Here is a 20,533-nt window from a genome sequence, read left to right as displayed (position 1 = left end):
AGTTCTGGTCCCCACATTATAAGAAAGATATAGGTCTATTAAAATCAGTACAGAGGAAAATGACTAAAAGGATACAGGATTCTTAGAATCAGCAACCAGGGTAGAACAAGAAATAACGGGTTCAAACTTGAAGAATTTAGGTTTAGGAAGGAGATAGGAAAAAACTGGTTCTCAAATAGAACGGTAGATGAGTGGAACGGACTCAGTAATCATGATGTTAGTGCTAGGACACTAGAGAGCTTTAAGAGAAGATTACACAGGTTTATGGATGGGGATAATAGATGGAAATAGGTAGGCATATTTCATACGGGGACTGCCACGTGTAAGCCTGGTCGCTTCTTGCAGCTTCCCTTATTTCTTATGTTCTTATGTTCATACTAGTGATCAGGTAGAAGGTTGTGAAGTGATAGATGTTTAAAAATCTTCCTGTTGAGGAAAGATTCAAAAACTTTAGATAGGCAGGAAATTAAAGCAATAGGACGGTAGTTTGAGAGATTAGGACGGTCACCCTTTTTAGGAAAAGGCTAAATGTAGGCAAACTTCCACCAAGAAGGAAAGGTAGATGTTGACAGAAAGAGCTGAAAGAGTTTGATTAGACAAGGTGCAAGCACGGAGGTACAGTTTCGGAGAACAATAGAAGGAACCCCATCAGGTCCATAAACCTTCCGAGGGTTTAGGGTAGCATGAAGTAGTCAAAAGGTGGAGGAGAGGAAGGAACAAGCCCAGAATCGTACAAGGTAAAGTTTTTAGCAAAGGTTTTAGCTAAGAGTTCAGCTTTAGAAATAAAGAAATTTAGAGATAGATTTAAATAAAGGAGGGAAAGAAGAAGAACCAAAGTTAGGGGAGATATTTTTGGCTAGATGCCAGAAGTCACGAAGGGAGTTAGATCTTGAAAGATTTTGACACTTTCTGTTAATGAAGGAGTTTTTGGCTGGGTGGAAAACAGACTTGGCATGGTTCCGGGCAGAAATATAAAGTGCATGAGATTCTGGTGATGAAAGGCTCAAGTACCTTTTGTGGGCCACCTCTCTATCATGTAAAGCACGAGAACAAGCTGTGTTAAACCAAGGTTTAGAAGGTTTAGGACGAGGAAAAGAGTGAGGAATGTACGCCTCCATGCCAGACACTATCACCTCTGTTATGCGCTCAGCACACAAAGACGGGTCTCTGACAGAGAAGCAGTAGTCATTCCAAGGAAAATCAGCAAAATACCTCCTCAGGTCCTCCCAAACACCAGAGGCACCTTCGCTTAGCGGGATCCTGAGGATGGATTGGAGCGATAGGACAAGATACAGATATGAGATTCTGATCGGAGGAGTCCAACGGAGAAGAAAGGGTGACAGTATAAGCAGAAGGATTAGAGGTCAGGAAAAGGTTAATAATGTTGGGCGAATCTCCAAGACGGTCAGGAATACGAGTAGGGTGTTGCACCAATTGCTCTAGGTCGTGGAGGATAGCAAAGTTGAAGGCTAGTTCACCAGGATGGTCAGTGAATGGAGAGGAAAGCCAAAGCTGGTGGTGAACACTGAAGTCTCCAAGAATGGAGATCTCTGCAAAAGTGAAGAGGGTCAGGATGTGCTCCACTTTGGAAGTTAAGTTGTCAGAGAATTTCTCATAGTCAGAGGAGTTAGGTGAGAGGTATACAGCACAGATAAATTTAGTTTGAGAGTGACTCTATAGTCGTAGCCAGATCGTGGAAAACTCGGAAGATTCAAGAGCGTGGGCACGAGAGCAGGTTAAATCACTACGCACATAAACTAAGCATCCAGCTTTGGATCGAAAATGAGGATAGAAAAAGTAGGAGGGAACAGAAAATGGCCTACTATCAGTTGCCTTAGACACCTGAGTTTCAGTGAGGAAAAGAAGATGAGGTTTAGAAGAGGAGAGGTGGTGTTTTACAGATTAAAAATTAGATATTAGATCGCGAATGATGCAGAGGTTAATGAAGAAAGAGTTGAGGAGGGTGTCAAGACACTTAGGTCGCCGACAGAAAGGTAGTCCGACCTGGGGACATTTATGATACCCTCCCCAGATGGGGACTCTGAGGCTGGTGTAGGAGTCGCCATGATGATTTTAAAATTTCTGAGCGAAGGGTGTGTGTGTTATTAGGTGCTTGTAGTTTTGTGCGGAGGAAGAGAGTTGTCTTTAGAGGGCAGGCTGTGACTGCCCCCTTGTGTTGTGAGACACAAAAGGAAACGTTCAGTGAGGTCACAGCTGGGTTTAATGATATGTTCACAGCACCCCCTAAACAGTGCATTAGATCTCACTGGTAGTAATTATCGTTTCGGCAGGTGTCTACTGCCGTGTAATAATAATAATAATAATAAACGGTTTATTATTTAGGCAGTTAACAAACTGAAAATGTACATAGGGGGTGGGGAAAACTTAACATTAATCCTAAACGTAAGTCTAATCTAGGAGGGAAATACTAATGACTGATGGCTCGCACCATGGTGGGAATCGCACTGAGTCTGTACCGGTCCGTGCGCGGCGCCTTCAGGGGCGTTATTTTGTTGTGGTGTCTGGTGGCACGGACCGGGCAAGGCGCGTCAGGCGGCAGCATGTTTCTGAGACGTGGATGATGCAGTAGTCCCCTCCCAAACTTCTACAGAGCTTCTCGGTGCCTGGTGGATATTCTGGACAGACTTAGGGTGGTCAGGGCTTCTTCGTAGGTGGTGTATGCACGACCAAGGATGACCCTGCACGCCCTTTTCTGCACACTCTCTAGCTGTAGCTGTTGAGTGTGTGTGAGGGAGGAGGACCACGCTGGGGAGGCGTACATGAGTTTGGGGAGGATGAAGATAAGGTACACCCCCCTTAACTCATCTGTCGGCGTCCCCAGCGACCTGAGTCTGCGCAGCATGTACAGCCTGTAGATAGCTGATCTTACGGTGCTGGCGACATGCTGCTTCCAGGTCAGCTGGTCGTCCACCGTGACTCCGAGAAGCTTGGCACATTGGACCACCTGGAGGGGGTGAGGGCCCACTGTGAGCCGGGGAGGGGGCACTGGTACAGAGGAGGTACAGAAATGCATCACCACAGTTTTGCTGTGGTTGATGGTCATCCTGCTCTCCTCCGTCCACGTCTGCAGTCGCTCCAGAATTGCTTGCAGTGGCGAGTAGTCCGGGTTCTTGGTGGAAACTGGGACGCCCACGGTGCAGTCGTCCACTTACTTCCAGCGATGGGGGGTGTCAGTGAGGGCGTCGTTGATGAGGAGGAGGAAGCATAGAGGACCCATCTTGGTCCCCTGGGGGGACCCAACATGTCAGCTGTTGGAAATTAGAGACAGAGCCCTGATAGCGAACGGCCTGACGTCTCCCTGTGAGGAAGTCGGCTAGCCACGCTATCAGGTTAGGAGGGAGACCCAGACTTACTGCCTTGCTGATGACAACAGTGTGATCAACAAGATCAAAGGCTTTTTTCAAGTCCACAAAAGCAACAGCTAGAGAGGTGTTTCACTTGTCCAGGTGGCTGTGGATGAATTCAAGGAAGCTGGTCAGGTAATGTGAGGTGGAGGTGGCTTTAATATTTCCGAATTGTCTGATATCCACGGTGTTACAAATTTTGGTGTAGGCCCAGTCATATACAAAATCTTCACAAATAAGGCTAGGGATGGGAGTGATAGAGACTGGCCTGAGGTCATTGAGTGATTGTGGACTGGAAGTTTTGGGGATGGGGGTGACGTAAGATGTCTTCCAGTCCGCGGGGCAAGAGTGTTGGGAGAGTGAGGCATTTATTATGGAGCATAGCGGTGTTGCTAGCTCTACAGCAAATTCCTTGTAAATTTTTATAGGAAGGTCAGTGGGTGTGGTGGATCTTGGTTTAAATTTAAGTATTCTCTTAAAAACATCCATCGCCTGGACAGTGTGTGGAGGGGAGGGAGCGGGAAGATAGGAAGGAAGCGGAGTGGTGTGGAGGGGAGGAGAGGTTTGACAGATAGCAGCAAAGTGATTGTTCATCTCCTGAGCCGCGAGATTAGCAGGAAGGTGTGAGGTGCAAGGAAGAGATGAAGTGTGCTTTTGTAAGCCACACAAAGCTTTGATCTTAGCGTACCACTGTCTGTTGTTGGTCAGCTTGAGGTGGTGTATCTTGTCTGGGTAATAGCTTGCCTTTGCATTCTTAATCTCCCTGATTACTCCCTTAATCTCCCTGATAATTATTATTATTATTATTATTATTATTATTATTATTATTATTATTATTAATATTATTATTAATAATATTATCATTACTACTATTACTTTTACTACTACTACTACTACTGCTATACTATTTTTCATTTCTTTCCTTTTGAAAATCCTTGCCACTCTTACATTAAAGAAAGAAAAAAAATAAAATAAAGTATAAAGGTAGAGAATATATATATATATATATATATATATATATATATATATATATATATATATATATATATATATATATATATATATATATATATATATATATATATATATATATATATATATATATATATATATATATATATATATATATATATATATATATATATATTCTCTACCTTTATAGTTTATTTTATTTTTATAAATATATATATATTTATGTATATATATATATATATATATATATATATATATATATATATATATATATATATATATATATATATATATATATATATATATATATAATTTAATTAGATGTGAGGCTTTCCTGAAGAGAGAATTTATTCACGGTTATAATGATTCTTCTTAGTGTCTGTTACCTACACGTACACACATATAGTGAATGGTCAAGAAGGTGTGGGGGTTGGAGTGTATTTTCATAACTGTTTCTATAGTTTGAAATAATGCAATGGAACTTATTGGACTTTTCAAGGTCTATTTTATGATTAATTCGTGTAAGGACATTTTTTTTCAAACCTTAACCTGCAACTCAGACATCTCCCGTCAAGCGTGTTTCCTCTCAAGCGTTCTCGCAAAGATGGTCACACCTTCTTATAATACTTTTTTTCGTTAAAAAACCTCAAGTCACCTCCCTCTTTGCCTCCAATCGAACACAACGGAACTTCTAGAAATGTGCATTTTTAAGCAGTTTTCAGTTTTCAGTTTTCAGCAGAGGCCATCTGCTGTCTGAGGGGGTGCACGTGATGCCACCGAAGGTGTGGTCGAAAACAAAAGGGGAACGAGAGGCGCTGTACATACAAAATAAATAAATTAATTAATTAATAAATATATATATATATACTCGTATATACTCGTATATATATATATATATATATATATATATATATATATATATATATATATATATATATATATATATATATATATATATATATATATATATATATATATATATATATATAGATAGATAGATAGATAGATAGATAGATAGATATAGATATATCTTTTGGTTTCAGGACTGCATCTGTTATGGTGGTATTAAATGTACCTTCCGTTTCTGTATGTCTCTGCCTGTCTGCTGGTGTTAGTCTAATGTTGTTTACTGGCAGTTCAAAGTTTTTTTTTTTTTTTTCTCTGTGGCCCTGCTATTCATACTAAGAAATTTTTACCGGATTTTGAGACCCATGCCTTATTCTTGGAAGACTTCCACACATACCGACTCCATCCTTGTATTTGTGTACGGCTCAATATCCAAAGGTGTAGTCGGATTTTCTTTTGCTCTTTCAAGGCGGTAGCCTCTCCAGTATTGTTTCTGTTTTTGCAAGAGCTTTCTGTTATTATCCTAGCTTTAAGAACTATTTTTTGCTTTTTTCTTCTCCTATTTTATACGTATTTTAGTGATTCTCTTAATGTTCTTTCTGCTGTAAAACATTTTAGTCCTTCTTCCCTTCATCCTCTTGTTTTATCGATTTTTCAGTGGCTTAAGGTTTTACAACATAGAGGATATCATATTGGGATTTGCTGGGTCCCAGCACATGTTGGCGTTTCGGGAAATGAGAAGGCGAATAGGCTGCCTAAAGATGCAATAACTCAGGTAGCTCATTTCAGCCCCGTTCCATTTCATGACTTTAACTCCAGTGGACGTTACTGGCAGTTGGCAGGGCAAGTAGGAGGATTTGCTTGCCCCTACAGAGTTTGGTGAGATAACTTCTCTAACTTTTTGTCCATGGACGTATGTCATTGTGTAGGATCGCTGCTGAGGGACTGCACTGGCCGTCTCCAGACAGTTCACACGCGTCTCAATCATGGCTAAATCACGTAACGGGAAACCCAACCACTTCGTGATGACTGCCTTACAGTGAGACACTTTATAGTGAAGTGTCCCCATCTGGGAAGGGAACCACAAATGTTCCCAGGTCGGACTGCTCTTCCGATTTCGACCCTAAGTGTCTTGACACTCCCGCAACTTTTTCTTTATTAACTTCTGCAACATTCGCGTTCTAATATCCAATTTTCAATATATATAACACTACCTCTCCTTTACTAAACTTAATCTTTTCCTCACCGAAACAGAGGTGTCTGAGGAAACTGATATTATCCTTTTTTCTAATCCCTAGTACTTTCTTTATCCTCATTTTCCATCCAAAAGTTGATGTTGCATTTATGTGCACAACGACTTTACCTGCTCTCGTGCTCTTGAGTTTTCTCTCCATCTTGTTATGACTACAGAGTCATTCTCAAACTAAATATATCTGTGCTGTATATCTCTCACCTAACTCTTCTGACTGTAAGAAATTCTTTGACGACATATTTTCCAAACTGGAGCTCACCCTGACTTTCTTCCCTTTTGTGGAAATCTCAATTCTTAAAGATTTGGCTTTCCTCTCCCTTCACTGACCACCCTGGTGAAATAGCCTTCAGATTTGCTATCCTCCTCGACCTAGAGCAATTGGTGCAACAACCTACTCGTATTCCTGACCGTCTTGGAGATACGCCTAACATTCTTGATCTTTTCCTAACCTCTATTCCTTCTGTTTATGTTGTCACTCTCTCTTTTCGGTTGGGCTCCTCCGATCACAATCTCATATCTGTATATTGTTCTGTCTCTCCAATCCCTCCTCAGGATCCCTCTAAGCGGAGGTGCCTAGGGCGTTTAATCTTTACAAGTTGGGGGAACCTGAGAAGGTATCTTGCTGAATTTCCTTGGAATGACTACTGCTTTCATATTAGAGACCCGTCTTTGTGTGCCAAGTGCATAACAGAGGTGATACTATCTGGCATGGAGGCGTACATTCCTCACTCTTTTTCTCATCCTAAACCTTCTATTCTAGACCTTGGTTTAACACAACCTGTTCTCGTGCTATACATGATAGAGAGGTGGCGCACAGAAGGTACTTAAGCCTTACATCACCAGCATCCCATGTGCTTTATATTTCTGCCCGGAACCAGGTAAAGTCTGTTCTCCAACTACCCAAAAACTTCTTCATTAATAGAAAGTGTCAAAATCTCTCAGTATCAAACTGGCATCTAGCTAAAAATATCTCAAATAATTTTTCTTCTTTTTCTTTCCCTCCTTTATTTCAAACAGATGGTACCACTGCTATCACATCAATTTCTCAAGCTGAACTCTTCCCTCAAACCTTTTTTAAAATCTCTACCTTGGTCGATTCAGGGCTTTTCCTCCCTCTCCTCTACTCTCTGATTATTTCATGCTACCTTTTAAAATTCTTCGGAGTGATGTTTACTATGCCCTCGCTGGCCTTAATTAACCCTCGAAAGATTTTTGGATCTGATGGGGTCCATCCTATTGTTTTTAGAAATTGTAACTCCGTGCTTGCACCTTGCCTAGTCAAACTTTTTCTACACTGTCTGTCAACATCTACCTCTCTTTCTTGCTAGAAGTTTGCTTACATTTAGCCTGTTCCTAAAAAAAATGTAACCATTCTAGTCTCTCAAACTACCATCCTATTGCTTTAATTTCCTGCCTATCTAAAAATTTTGAATCTATCCTCAAGAAGATTCTTATACATCTATCACTTCACAACCTTCTACATGATCGCCAGTATGGTTTTTGTCAAGGTCGCTCTACTGGTGATCTCCTGGCTCTCCTTACTGACTCTTGGTCATCCTCTTTTAGAGATTTTGGTTGCTTTGGACATATCTAAAACTTTTCATAGAGTCTGGCACAAAGCTTTAATTTCCAAACTACCTTCCTACGGCTTCTATCTTTCTCTCTTTAACTTCATCTCAAGTTTCCTTTGTGACCGTTCTGTTGCTGCTGTGGTAGACGGTCGCTGTTATTCTCCTAAATCTATTAACAGTGGTGTTCCTTAAGGTTCTGTCCTGTCACCCACTCTCTTCTTATTATTCATTAATGATCTTCTAAACCAAACTTCTTGTCCTATCCACCACTACGCTGATGATACCACCCTGCACTTTTCCACGTCTTTTCATAAAAGTCCAACCCTTCAAGAAGTAAACATTTCATGCGGGGAAGTCCTAGAACGCCTGACTTCTGATCTTTATAAAATATCTGATTGGGACAGAGAGAACTTGGCATTGTTCAATGCTTCAAAAACTCAATTCATTCAAATCTATCAACTCGACATAAACTTCCAGATAACTATCCCCTCTTCTTCAATGGCACTCAACTTTTCCCCCTCTTCTACACTGAACATCCTCGGTTTGTCCTTTTCTTATAATCTTATAACTGTAGACTTCACATCTTATCTTTAGCTAAAACAGCTTCTATGAAGTTATAGGTTCTGAGACGTGTCCGCCAATTTTTTCACTTCCCCAGCTACTAACTCTGTACAAGGGCCTTATTCCTCCGTGTATAGAGTATGCTTCACATGTTTCAGGGTGTTCCACTCATACCTTTATTCTAGAGAGGGCAAAAACAAATGCTTTTCGGTTCATCAACTCTTATCCTCTAACTGACTGTCTTCAGCCTCTCTCTCACCGCCGCAATGTTGCATCTCTAGCTCTCTTCTACCGCTATTTTCATGCTAACTGCTCTTCTGATGTTGTTAACTCCATGCGTCCCCTCCTCTGATAGCTTCGCTACACAAGATTTTCTTCTTTCTCTCATCCCTATTATGTCCATCTTTCTTTCATGAAAGAGTTAACCAGTATTCTCAGTAATTCTTACCTTTCTCTGGTAAACTCTGGAAGTCCCTGCCTTTCCACTTTTTTTCTGACTTAAATTCCTTCAAGAGAGAGGTATCAAGACACTCGTCCTTCAATTTTTGACTACCGCTTTAGACCCTGTTCTGGGACTGGCATCTTAGTGACCACTTTATTTATTTATTTATTTATTTTTATTTAATTTTTGTTGCCCTTGGCCAGCGTCCCTCGTACATGAAAAAAAAAAAAAAGTCTAGTGAAGCTGAAGGAGCGATACCTTTTCCGTTGTCGCGTTGAGGCTAGGACATTCCAGATGTCACTAATATTTGGAGACAGGCCTCTTTTAATGGGAGATGAGGCTCTTGTGTGTTTTGGAGAAGGCTGATCTTTTGAACAAATTATCAATTCCATTTTATTGACTTTTTTTTATTATTTTATCAGTAATATAGTATTGGGCAGAACATTATCCTTGCAGTGGAACAACCTGGAGGTAAGTGAGGAAGACATGCAACGAACAACGCTTTGTCTTCATGCCTGGGTCAGTAGGGCCAGTATCTTAGCCATATAACGAACAACACCATGTATGTAGTTCAATGAGCTCAGTGCCTTGGGTACAGAAAGAACAACACTAATTGCGCTGTTCTGGGCCACTGGGATCAGTTCCACGTTACTTTAAATTCTTTATTTTAAAGAATATCTTTTTTTTTTTTTTTTTTTGCACTTAATGTTTGGGAAGTCCATTCCATTTCATTTAATATGCTGACATTTTAGTGAATTAAATATTTTTACCCTAACATACTTTTGGTTTTAATTCTAACCTGTAATTATTGTTGTTTAAAAAAAAAAATGTAGCAGTGCCATATGTCAGCGATGTTGCAGAGCCATTAGACTAATAAATTAATCTACTACTACTACTACTACTACTACTACTACTACCACTACTACTACTATTACTACTAGTACTACTACTAATACTACTATTACTACTACTACTACTAGTACTACTGTTGTTGTTCTTGTTGTTGTTGTTGTTGTTGTTGTTGTTGTTGTTGTTGATATTAGTAGTGGTGTTGTTGTTGTTGTTGTTATTGTTTTTTTCTTGTTGTAGTTGTTAATAATCATTATCATTTGTAATTGCATCGGCTTCATGTGAATCTCAGGAAAATGCATGAACCTTTGCATTGCTAATGGTGATCACACAAATTGATATACGATTAAAGAAAAATTATTAGAAACATATATATTTTTTTTATTTCCTGTGTCTTGGATTTTGGGTCATCCTAGTTAATTACCAACTTGCCTTCTCGTCTTGCACAATCATATTATTTCTTAAAGAACCATTATATATCAGCGCCCTTCATGTTAGTGAACTTTATCACTGACTGACCATCTCACTCTTCAGTCTTAACCGACACAAAGAAAACATTAGCCAATAAATACTTTATTTACTTTTCATGTTTACATGTATGATTGCAAATGAGAAGGCATCTGTGGTATCGTAGGTATCAGTGCTCGCTGTCAGTCTCAATGTTGCTGTAACTGTTTCTCTTGATTTGGAGGCAACTTTGGTTCTTCTGAATTACAGGGATCATTAATTCTCTACTGGACGCATCCTTAGTTTTCTTGAATCGGAGGGATATTTTTCTTCTCTTGAGTCATAGAGATTATTGGTTCTCTTTAAAGGGATCAGTGGTTCTCCTCGGTTACAGGGATCACTGTTTCTCTTGAATTAGAAATGTCACTCTCCCTCTTACTTATTCTCCTCACTTATCATCATCTTCAGGTTCAGACTCATTAGATTTAAAATCATCTTCCTCAGAATCATTGTCCACATTTCAATCTGGGTCGGCTCTCGTCATGCATGAGTCATCATAACCATCATCAGTTACTAGAATCATTAGAAGTTGAATCATCATCAGAATCAGAATCAGAGGCGTCCCTCATCATGCGTGAATCATTAGAAACACTAGAACCAGAATCAGAATCAGAGTCATCCCTCATCATACGTGAGTAAGAACCAGAATTACTAGAATCATCAGACTCATTAGAAGATGAAGCAGAATCAGAATCAGAGTCGTCCCTCATCATGTGTGAATCATTAGAAGAATCAGAATCAGAGTCGTCCCTCATCATGCGTGAAGACGAATTGCTAGAATCACCAAACTCTTCAGAAGTAGTGTCGTCCCTCATCATGCGTGAAGACGAATTGCTAGAATCATCAGCCTCTTCAGAAGTAGAGTCGTCCCTCATCATGCGTGAAGATGAATTGCTAGAATCATCAGCCTCTTCAGAAGTAGAGTCGTCCCTCATCATGCGTGAAGATGAATTGCTAGAATCATCAACCTCTTCAGAAGTAGAGTCGTCCCTCATCATGCGTGAAGACGAATTGCTAGAATCATCAGCCTCTTCAGAAGTAGAGTCGTCCCTCATCATGCGTGAAGATGAATTGCTAGAATCATCAACCTCTTCAGAAGTAGAGTCGTCCCTCATCATGCGTGAAGACGAATTGCTAGAATCATCAGCCTCTTCAGAAGTAGAGTCGTCCCTCATCATGCGTGAAGATGAATTGCTAGAATCATCAACCTCTTCAGAAGTAGAGTCGTCCCTCATCATGCGTGAAGACGAATTGCTAGAATCATCAGCCTCTTCAGAAGTAGAGTCGTCCCTCATCATGCGTGAAGATGAATTGCTAGAATCATCAACCTCTTCAGAAGTAGAGTCGTCCCTCATCATGCGTGAAGACGAATTGCTAGAATCATCAGCCTCTTCAGAAGTAGAGTCGTCCCTCATCATGCGTGAAGATGAATTGCTAGAATCATCAGCCTCTTCAGAAGTAGAGTCGTCCCTCATCATGCGTGAAGACGAATTGCTAGAATCATCAGCCTCTTCAGAAGATGAAGCTGAATCAGAAGCAGAGGCGTCCCTCATCATACGTGAATCACCATCATCATCAGTGGCCATAAGGCGTGGAGAGATCCCCCGGTCAACAGCCACATCCCTGCAGAAGTGAACGCCGCTGAGAGATGGAGGAGTGGAGAGGACAGGGCGGGGGGAAAGTTGATAATGGTTGAGGGGATTGTGAAAACATATGTGAAGGGAAGTGTGGAGGCATAGGTGAAGAAAAGTGAGGAGGAAAGAGAGAGAAAGTGGAGGAGAGTGGAAGAAAGAGCAGGTATAAGTAGAAGTAGGTAAACAGAAGTCACTTATACACAAGTGCACCTATACACAAGCGTGTATAGGTGCAGGAAAGCGGAGGCATAAGTAGAGAAAAATGGAGAGAAGTGTATAGGCAAGCGTGTGGGAAACTGGTGTAAAGTTAAAGTATGAGTAGAGGAAAGTGGAGAGGCAGAGAGAGATGGAGGAAAATGGAGAGAAGCGTGGAGATAAGTGAAGAAACTGAGCTGCAAGGACAGGGACACAAAAGTGGACACAAAAATAAAGGAAGAGTGATGGAGAAACTAAGGAAAGCAAAAAAAAAAAAAATGTTAGATAAAAAAGACAGGGAAAAACAGAAATAACTTGAGCCTTCCATCACCTGAATATCAAGCGATTTAAATTTCTGGCCGATTTATTGCAGGTCTGTTCTCCAAAAACTCCTTCATTAATAGAACGTACAAAAATCTTTCAAAATCTAACTTCCTTCGTGACTTCTGTCACCTATCAAAAAAACATCTCCAATAATCTCCCTCTCCTCGAACCTTTGAATACTTCATGTTGCCCATTAAAATCCTTTCCACTTATGTTTTCCATGCCCTCGCTTTTTTAAACCCTCGGAAGGCTCATGGACCTAATGAAATCCAAAACTCTGCCTCCGTGCTTGCACTTTGGCTAGTCAAACTCTTTTAACTCTGTGTATCAACATCTACCTTTCTTTCTTGCTGTAAGGTTGCTTACAATCAGCCTGTTACTGAAAAGGGTGACCGTTCAAATCCCTTAAACTACCATTCTATTTCTTTAATTCCCTACCTATCTGAAGTTTTTAATCTATTCTCAACAGGAAGGTTTTGATATAGTCTGGCACAAAGCTTCGATTTCCAAACTACCCTCCTGTAGCTTCTATCTTTCTCTCTGTAACTTTATCTCAAGTTTCCTTTGTGACCGTTCTATTGCTGTTGTGATAGACGATCATTGTTCTAAATCTATTAACAGTGGTGTTCCTCAGGGTTCTATCCTGTCACCGATTCTCTTCCTATTATCCATCAGTGATCTAAACCAAGAAGAGTGATCTAAACTTGTTGTCCTATCCTCCCCTACGCTAATAATACCATCCTGTACTTTCCCAGGTCTTTTCATAGACGTCCAACCCTTCAGGAAGTAAACAGTTCATACAGGGAAGCCAATTTCTGATTGAGGCAGAGCAAACTTAGTATTGTTCAATGCCTCAAAAACTCAATTCCTCCAATCAACTCGACACAACCTTCCATTCAACTATCCCCTCTTCTTCAACTGTTCCTCTCTTCTCCACTGAACTTCCTCGGTCTGTCTTTTACCTACAATCTAAATAAGAAACTTCACATCTCAGCTCTAGCTAAAAACAGCTTCTCTAAAGTTAAGTGTTCTGAGCCGTCTCCACCAGTTTTTCTCATCCCAGGAGCTTCTAACTCTGTACAGGAGCCTTATCCGCCCATGTATAGAGTATGCTTCACATGTATGTGGATATGGGTTTCCACTAATACCGCTATTTTTATACAGGGTGTAATCAAGAGCTTTTCGTTTTATCGACTCCTCTCCTCTAACGGACTGTCTTCAACGTCTTTCTCATCGCCGTAATGTTGCATCTCTTCCTATATTCTTCAACTATTTTCATGCTAACTGCTTATCTGATCTTGCTAACTGCATGCTAACTCCTCCTGTGGCCTCGTTCCACAAGACTTTCTTCTTTTTCTCATCCCTATTGTGTCCGCCTTTCTAATGGAAGAGTTAACCAATATTCTCAACCATTCATTTCTTTCTGTGGTAAACTCTGGGACTCCCTACCTGCTTCTGTATCTTCTCTTCAAGAGGATGATTCTTTTGACATTTTTTGACTTTTTTTTCTGGACGGAATGGGATTTTATTTCCTCTTTTTGTTCTTCTTGGCCAGTGACCATCTAACGTAAAAAAAGAAGAAAAAATCGAAAGAGACTCCCATAAAAGGGGAAAGATAAATACGGATAAGCACAAAAATGCAGAGATAAAGACAAAGAAAAGAGTAAGAGACAATAATCGAGATAAGAAAACCACAAAATATTATTTAGTGTGACAACACTATTTTATGATCCACACTAAAGACCTTGAAGTGAATGGAGAGTAAAGCCATTAGTAAGATTAAAAACTTGCTTTTCTTCTGTTGTCATACTTTGCAATAATTTCAACACCAGCTCCTCCAAAATCCAAGAAGTCAATGGAGAGAAATGCCATTAGTAAGAATAAATATTAACTTTATATGTATGCAGCTTTGCTAACATTCAAAGCACTGTACAAAAATACATGCAAGGACACAGAATTGAGGATTCATTCTGTCTCCTAAGTTAGAGTGCACAATGACCCATTTCAGACACTGAAATAACACGATAGGTGTATTAATAAAGTTGTAGGTGAATGCCATCCCGTGTGGGATTGCCGGCCTGTTATATAGATGGATTATAGGCTAGGAAAATAAATGCCCAGTAAAATGATAATGGTGGAGGAGGCGGTGGTGTCTTACCCAGCAAGAAGGCCAAGGGAGAGTGGGGATTGGGCAGCAGGAAGATGGAAGGATAATGCTGCTCTCGCCACACACAACAGGCCAACGAAGGCGACCAAGAACCTGCAGGAGAAGAGCTGAGGTACAGTCGCGGTCATGGGGACTGAAGGCTGCATTATTGTACTCTAGCAGCCCACAGTGGTGTACTTGACCTACGAACATAATCTATTACAATATTGCTGTTGAAAGTGAAAAATAGTCGGATGGCAAGACTTTACTAAAAAATAAATTTTTTTGTCACTTACAATGGGTGCCATACACAGTACAATACATTGCTGACCCTCTTCCCTTTTGCAGAGATCTCCATTCTTGGAGATTTCAATGTTCACCACCAGCTTTGGCTTTCCTCTCCCTTCACTGACCATCCTGGTGAACTAGCCTACAACTTTGCTATCCTCCATGACCTAGAGCAATTGGTGCAACACCCTACTCGCATTCCTGACCGTCTTGGAGATACGCCCAACATTCTTGACCTTTTCCTGACCTCTAATCCTTCTGCTTATGCTGTCACCCTTTCTTCTCCATTGCCTCTGCCAGTTGGGGGGACCTGAGGAGGTATTTTGCTGATTTTCCTTGGAATGACTACTGCTTCCGTGTCAGAGACCCGTCTTTGTGTGCTGAGCGCATAACAGAGGTGATAGTGTCTGGCATGGAGGCGTACATTTCTCACTCTTTTTCTCGTCCTAAACCTTCTAAACCTTGGTTTGACACAGCTTGTTCTCGTGCTATACATGATAGAGAGGTGGCCCACAAAAGGTACTTAAGCCTTCCATCACCAGAATCTCATGCACTTTATATTTCTGCCCGGAACCATGCCAAGTCTGTTCTCCAACTAGCCAAAAACTCAAATGTCAAAACCTTTCAAGATCTAACTCCCCTTGTGATTTCTGGCATCTAGCCAAAAATATCTCCAATAACTTTGCTTCTTCTTATTTCCCTCCTCTACTTTAACCAGATGGCACAATTGCTATCACATCTATTTCTAAAGCTGAACTCTTTGCTCAAACCTTTGCTAAAAACTCTACCTTGGACGATTCTGGGCTTGTTCCTCCCTCTCCTCCACCCTCTGACTACTTCATGCCACGTATTAAAATTCTTCGCAATGATGTTTTCCATGCCCTCGCTGGCCTAAACCCTCGGAAGGCTTATGGACCTGATGTGGTCCCTACTACTGTTCTCCGAAACTGTGCCTCCATGCTTGCACCTTGCCTAGTCAAACTCTTTCAGCTCTGTCTGTCAACATCTACCTTTCCTTCTTGCTGGAAGTTTGCCTACATTCAACCTGTTCCTAAAAAGGGTGACCATTCTAATCCCTCAAACTACCGTCCTATTGCTTTAATTTCCTGCCTATCTAAAGTTTTTGAGTCTATCCTCAACAGGAATATTCTTAAAAATCTATCACTTCACAACCTTCTATCTGATCGCCAGTATGGGTTCCGTCAAGGCCGCTCTACTGGTGATCTTCTGACTTTCCTTCCTGAGTCTTGGTCATCCTCTTTTAGAGATTTTGGTGAAACTTTTGCTGTTGCCTTGGACATATAAAAAGCTTTTGATAGAGTCTGGCACAAAGCTTTGATTTCCAAACTACCCTCCTACGGTTTCTATCCTTCTCTCTGTAACTTCATCTCAAGTTTCCTTTCTGACCGTTCTATTACTGCTGTGGTAGACGGTCACTGTTCTTCTCCTAAATCTATTAACAGTGGTGTTCCTCAGGGTTCTGTCCTGTCACCTACTCTCTTCTTATTATTCATTAATGATCTTCTAATCCAAACTTCTTGTCCTATCCACTCCTACGCTGATGATACCACCCTGCACTTTTCCACGTATTTTCATAGACGTCCAACCCTTCAGGAGGTAAACATATCACGCAGGGAAGCCACAGAACGCTTGACTTCTGATCTTTCTAAAATTTCTGATTGGGGCAGAGCAAACTTGGTATTGTTCAATGCCTCAAAAACTCAATTCCTCCATCTATCAACTCGACACAACCTTCCAGACAACTATCCCCTCTTCTTCAATGACACTCAACTGTCCCCCTTTTGTACACTGAACATCCTCGGTCTGTCCTTTACTTATAATCTGAACTGGAAACTTCACATCTCATCTCTAGCTAAAACAGCTTCTATGAAGTTAGGTGTTCTGAGACGTCTCCGCCAGTTTTTCTCACCCCCGCAGCTGCTAACTCTGTACAAGGGCCTTATCCGTCCATGTATGGAGTATGCTTCACATGTCTGGGGGGGTTCCACTCATACTGCTCTTCTAGACAGGGTGGAATCAAAAGCTTTTCGTCTCATCAACTCTTCTCCTCTAACTGACTGTCTTCAGCCTCTCTCTGACCGCCGCAATGTTGCATATCTAGCTGTCTTCTACCGCTATTTTCATGCTAACTGCTCTTCTGATCTTGCTAACTGCATGCCTCCCCTCCTTCCGCGGCCTCGCTGCACAAGACTTTCTTCTTTCTCTCACCCCTATTCTGTCCACCTCTCTAACGCAAGAGTTAACCAGTATTCTCAATCATTCATCCCTTTCTCTGGTAAACTCTGGAACTCCCTGCCTTCTTCTTCCTTCAAGAGGGAGGTTTCAAGACACTTATCCACCAATTTTTGACCACTGCCTTGACCCTTTTACGGGATTGGCATTTCAGTGGGCATTTTTTTTATTGATTTTTGTTGCCCTTGGCCAGTGTCCTTCTTACATAGAAAAAAAAAAAAAAAATATATATATATATATATATATATATATATATATATATATATATATATATATATATATATATATATATATATATATATATATATATATATATATATTATTAGGAAATCTATGGGAGAAAAAAAAGAGAAAAAAAAAAAAATATATATATATATATATATATATATATATATATATATATATATATATATATATATATATATATATATATATATATATATATATATATATATATATATATATATATATATACATAATTTCGTTATTACCCAGGTGACGAGTTTATCACATCCCAAAGTACCACTGGTAATAAAAATTATAATTCTTCATATGCAATATACACATTTTTGTTTTTATGTGTTTTTTACATGTTGGTTATTTTATTTTATTTTTTTTTTATTATTTATATATTTTTTGTTTATGTTAATGCGGCTGTAAATGCAGATGTTCATTAGTAGTAATGTGATTAGTGCTAGTGTGTGTGTGTGTGTGTGTGTGTTTGTGTGTGTGTGTGTGTGTGTGTGTGTGTGTGTGTGTCATTGTGATTTGTGACTGTGAGTTAATGTGTGTAAGTCAGTCATAGTAAGTGTTAATGTGTACCAGTGTAAGTGTGAGTGAGTGTTAGTGAGATTGTGTTAGGATGATGTTGATATAAATGTTGTTGTTGATGTTAGTGTAAGTGTTAATATTCGTGTAAGTATTGAGGTTATTGTTAGTGTTAGTCTAAGTGTAAGATAACATTGTTGCTAATATAATATATATATATATATATATATATATATATATATATATATATATATATATATATATATATATATATATATATATATATATATATATATATATATATATATATATATATATATATATATATATATATATATATATATATATATATATATATATATATATATATATATATATATATATATATATATATATATATATATATATATATATATATATATATATATATATATATATATATATATATATATATATATATATATATATATATATATATATATATATATATATATATATATATATATATATATATATATATATATATATATATATATATATATATATATATATATATATATATATATATATATATATATAGATATATATATAGCTTCAGAAAAGTTGAGAAGAGAAAGATATTCATCGATCCGTCCTATTAATTTCCAATGTGTCCTATTATTACAGGTTCCTGCAGTTTCCTTTATTTTCTTATGTTCTCATGTATTCTTCCACGTAAAAAAGTGAATGAAGTTGGCACGGAATCAGACAAGGGATCAGAGATTCATGGTTTCTGGTTAAGGATAAATTAAACAAAATAAGGAGAAAGTAGTGTAATGAGTTGAACTGCAAATTTTCTGAGCCTTCGTTTAACATGATCTTTTATGTAAGCCCTTAGATAGACGAACTGAATGTAAGAGGCCTTACGCATTACCTTAGTGTAGGTAACTGATGAATTTTTTAATCTCACAGAGCTTGTCCTATGTACTTAACCATCACTAAGAATGAAATCAGCACTGCTTCTATGAAGCTTAAACTTTGAGCTTAATGCTTTGAGAATGGGAAAAAAAAAAAAATGAACAAGGAACAACAGACTCCCAGCTCAGGATCAGCCATAGGTAAAAGGAATAAAAAAGTGGTAAACGGTAGAGTCAGAACACCAACTCTCACTTCCAGAAGAGTCCAATCACCAAATCACCAGCATAATAAACACTCCTTGACCTAAGTTAAACTATATTTATCTCCACCTGATAACCACACCTATTCTTTGTGCCGATATAAGCAAGATTAGATGGGTGGTGAGTGGCGTTATACTTAGAAATGTCTTCACATTGGGTTGGCGAATTTTAAGGTGATCTGGGACAGGTGCTTCAAGTGACATCTCTTCATGAGGCTGCTTTATACGCATGAACAAATCTCTTTCAAGCAGAATCATCCGAATGAATGTTAAATGTATGATCGTATACACTAAACAATAACCATATTCCGGAACTCAAGGAGTACAAAGGTGATAGGAGTAACCAGCACACCCTTAGATGTGTTACGCTCTCCCTGAGACAGAGAGGACGAAGGTCTGCTTGTCTGTGTGAGGAGTGCACCTCAGACTCACCTCATTCCGCAGATGTTGGTGAGCACGCTGCAAGCGAATGAAGTGACATTTTCCTAGTGCGTTAATTATATACTACTCGTGTGTGTGTGTGTGTGTGTGTGTGTGTGTGTGTGTGTGTGTGTGTGTGTGTGTGTGTGTGTGTGTGTGTGTGTGTGTGTGTGTGTGTGTGTTATGAGCTATCGCAACATGTGCACTAGTCCAGTTTGTTATTATGACACACACACACACACACACACACACACACACACACACACACACACACACACGTAATTTTTCACCAAGCAGCAAGCAGCTTGTAACCTTGAGCAAGAGGGTTAGGGGTGTATGACCTATGAAGGGCCTTGCGGCAACACTGAGAGCACACTGCTGGAGGTCTCAACCTTCATTCATGGAGTCCTGCTGTGTTGTTGGTGATCGCAGGATTAGCAAGTGATCCTCTAGACACATGCACAGATAGATAGATAGATATTTTAGCGATGAGAAATTAATGTTATATGTATAAATTCATACCTACAACACATACTGATAGTAACAGAGAAAAGAAAAAAAATGTAGAAAAAAAAATAGTAAAAGAAACGTTTCAAAACGTCAGCCTCCATTAGAACTTATCAAAACAATAAACACCTAGTATAGAAAAAAAAATGTAACTAAACGACATATTTTACAACTAAAACCTAGTAAAATCAAGAATTAAAACCAAAAATACATAAAGTCCCCTTTCACTAACTTTATGTACAACCTAAAACCAGTACATAAAATAAAGAAAAAACTCAATAAAACCAAGTATGAAAACACGCTATTAAATTGGACTTATACAAACACACCATCTACCGTTAGAAGAGCGACAAAATTTTGTATAGGACCTCACAGCAACTATGCACATCAAATGACATCACCTGGTTTAAAAAGGTAAATCCATACAGGTCATGGAAGTATTACCAGCGAGGATATTACTCCAATAGGTACCACTCC

At 39.2% G+C, this 20,533-nt stretch overlaps 1 protein-coding gene across 2 annotated transcripts in view; it reads right to left on the bottom strand.

Annotated features, from left to right (window-relative positions):
- The window catches only part of LOC135093123 (dentin sialophosphoprotein-like), a 102,664-nt gene extending 82,989 nt beyond the window's left edge, over positions 1–19,675 (bottom strand). The window contains exons 1-4 of one of the 2 annotated variants that reach the window (XM_063992029.1): positions 19,562–19,675; positions 14,677–14,778; positions 11,125–11,988; positions 10,416–11,079 (exon numbers count right to left, since the gene is read on the bottom strand). In XM_063992029.1, coding sequence (XP_063848099.1) covers positions 10,872–11,079; positions 11,125–11,988; positions 14,677–14,778; positions 19,562–19,566 — 1,179 coding nt within the window. In that variant the 5' untranslated portion in view covers positions 19,567–19,675 and the 3' untranslated portion in view covers positions 10,416–10,871. Of the gene's footprint in view, positions 1–10,415; positions 11,080–11,109; positions 11,989–14,676; positions 14,779–19,561 lie in introns of those variants that run through there. The other variant, XM_063992028.1, reaches the window with a different exon arrangement.
- Between the last annotated feature and the right edge of the window lie 858 nt (positions 19,676–20,533).

The sequence above is a fragment of the Scylla paramamosain genome, chromosome 41 (genome assembly GCF_035594125.1).
Source record: "Scylla paramamosain isolate STU-SP2022 chromosome 41, ASM3559412v1, whole genome shotgun sequence".
NCBI classification, from domain to species: domain Eukaryota; kingdom Metazoa; phylum Arthropoda; class Malacostraca; order Decapoda; family Portunidae; genus Scylla; species Scylla paramamosain.
The sequence above is the reverse complement of the archived record's forward strand: the minus strand, read 5'-3'. Positions and strand labels throughout refer to the sequence as shown.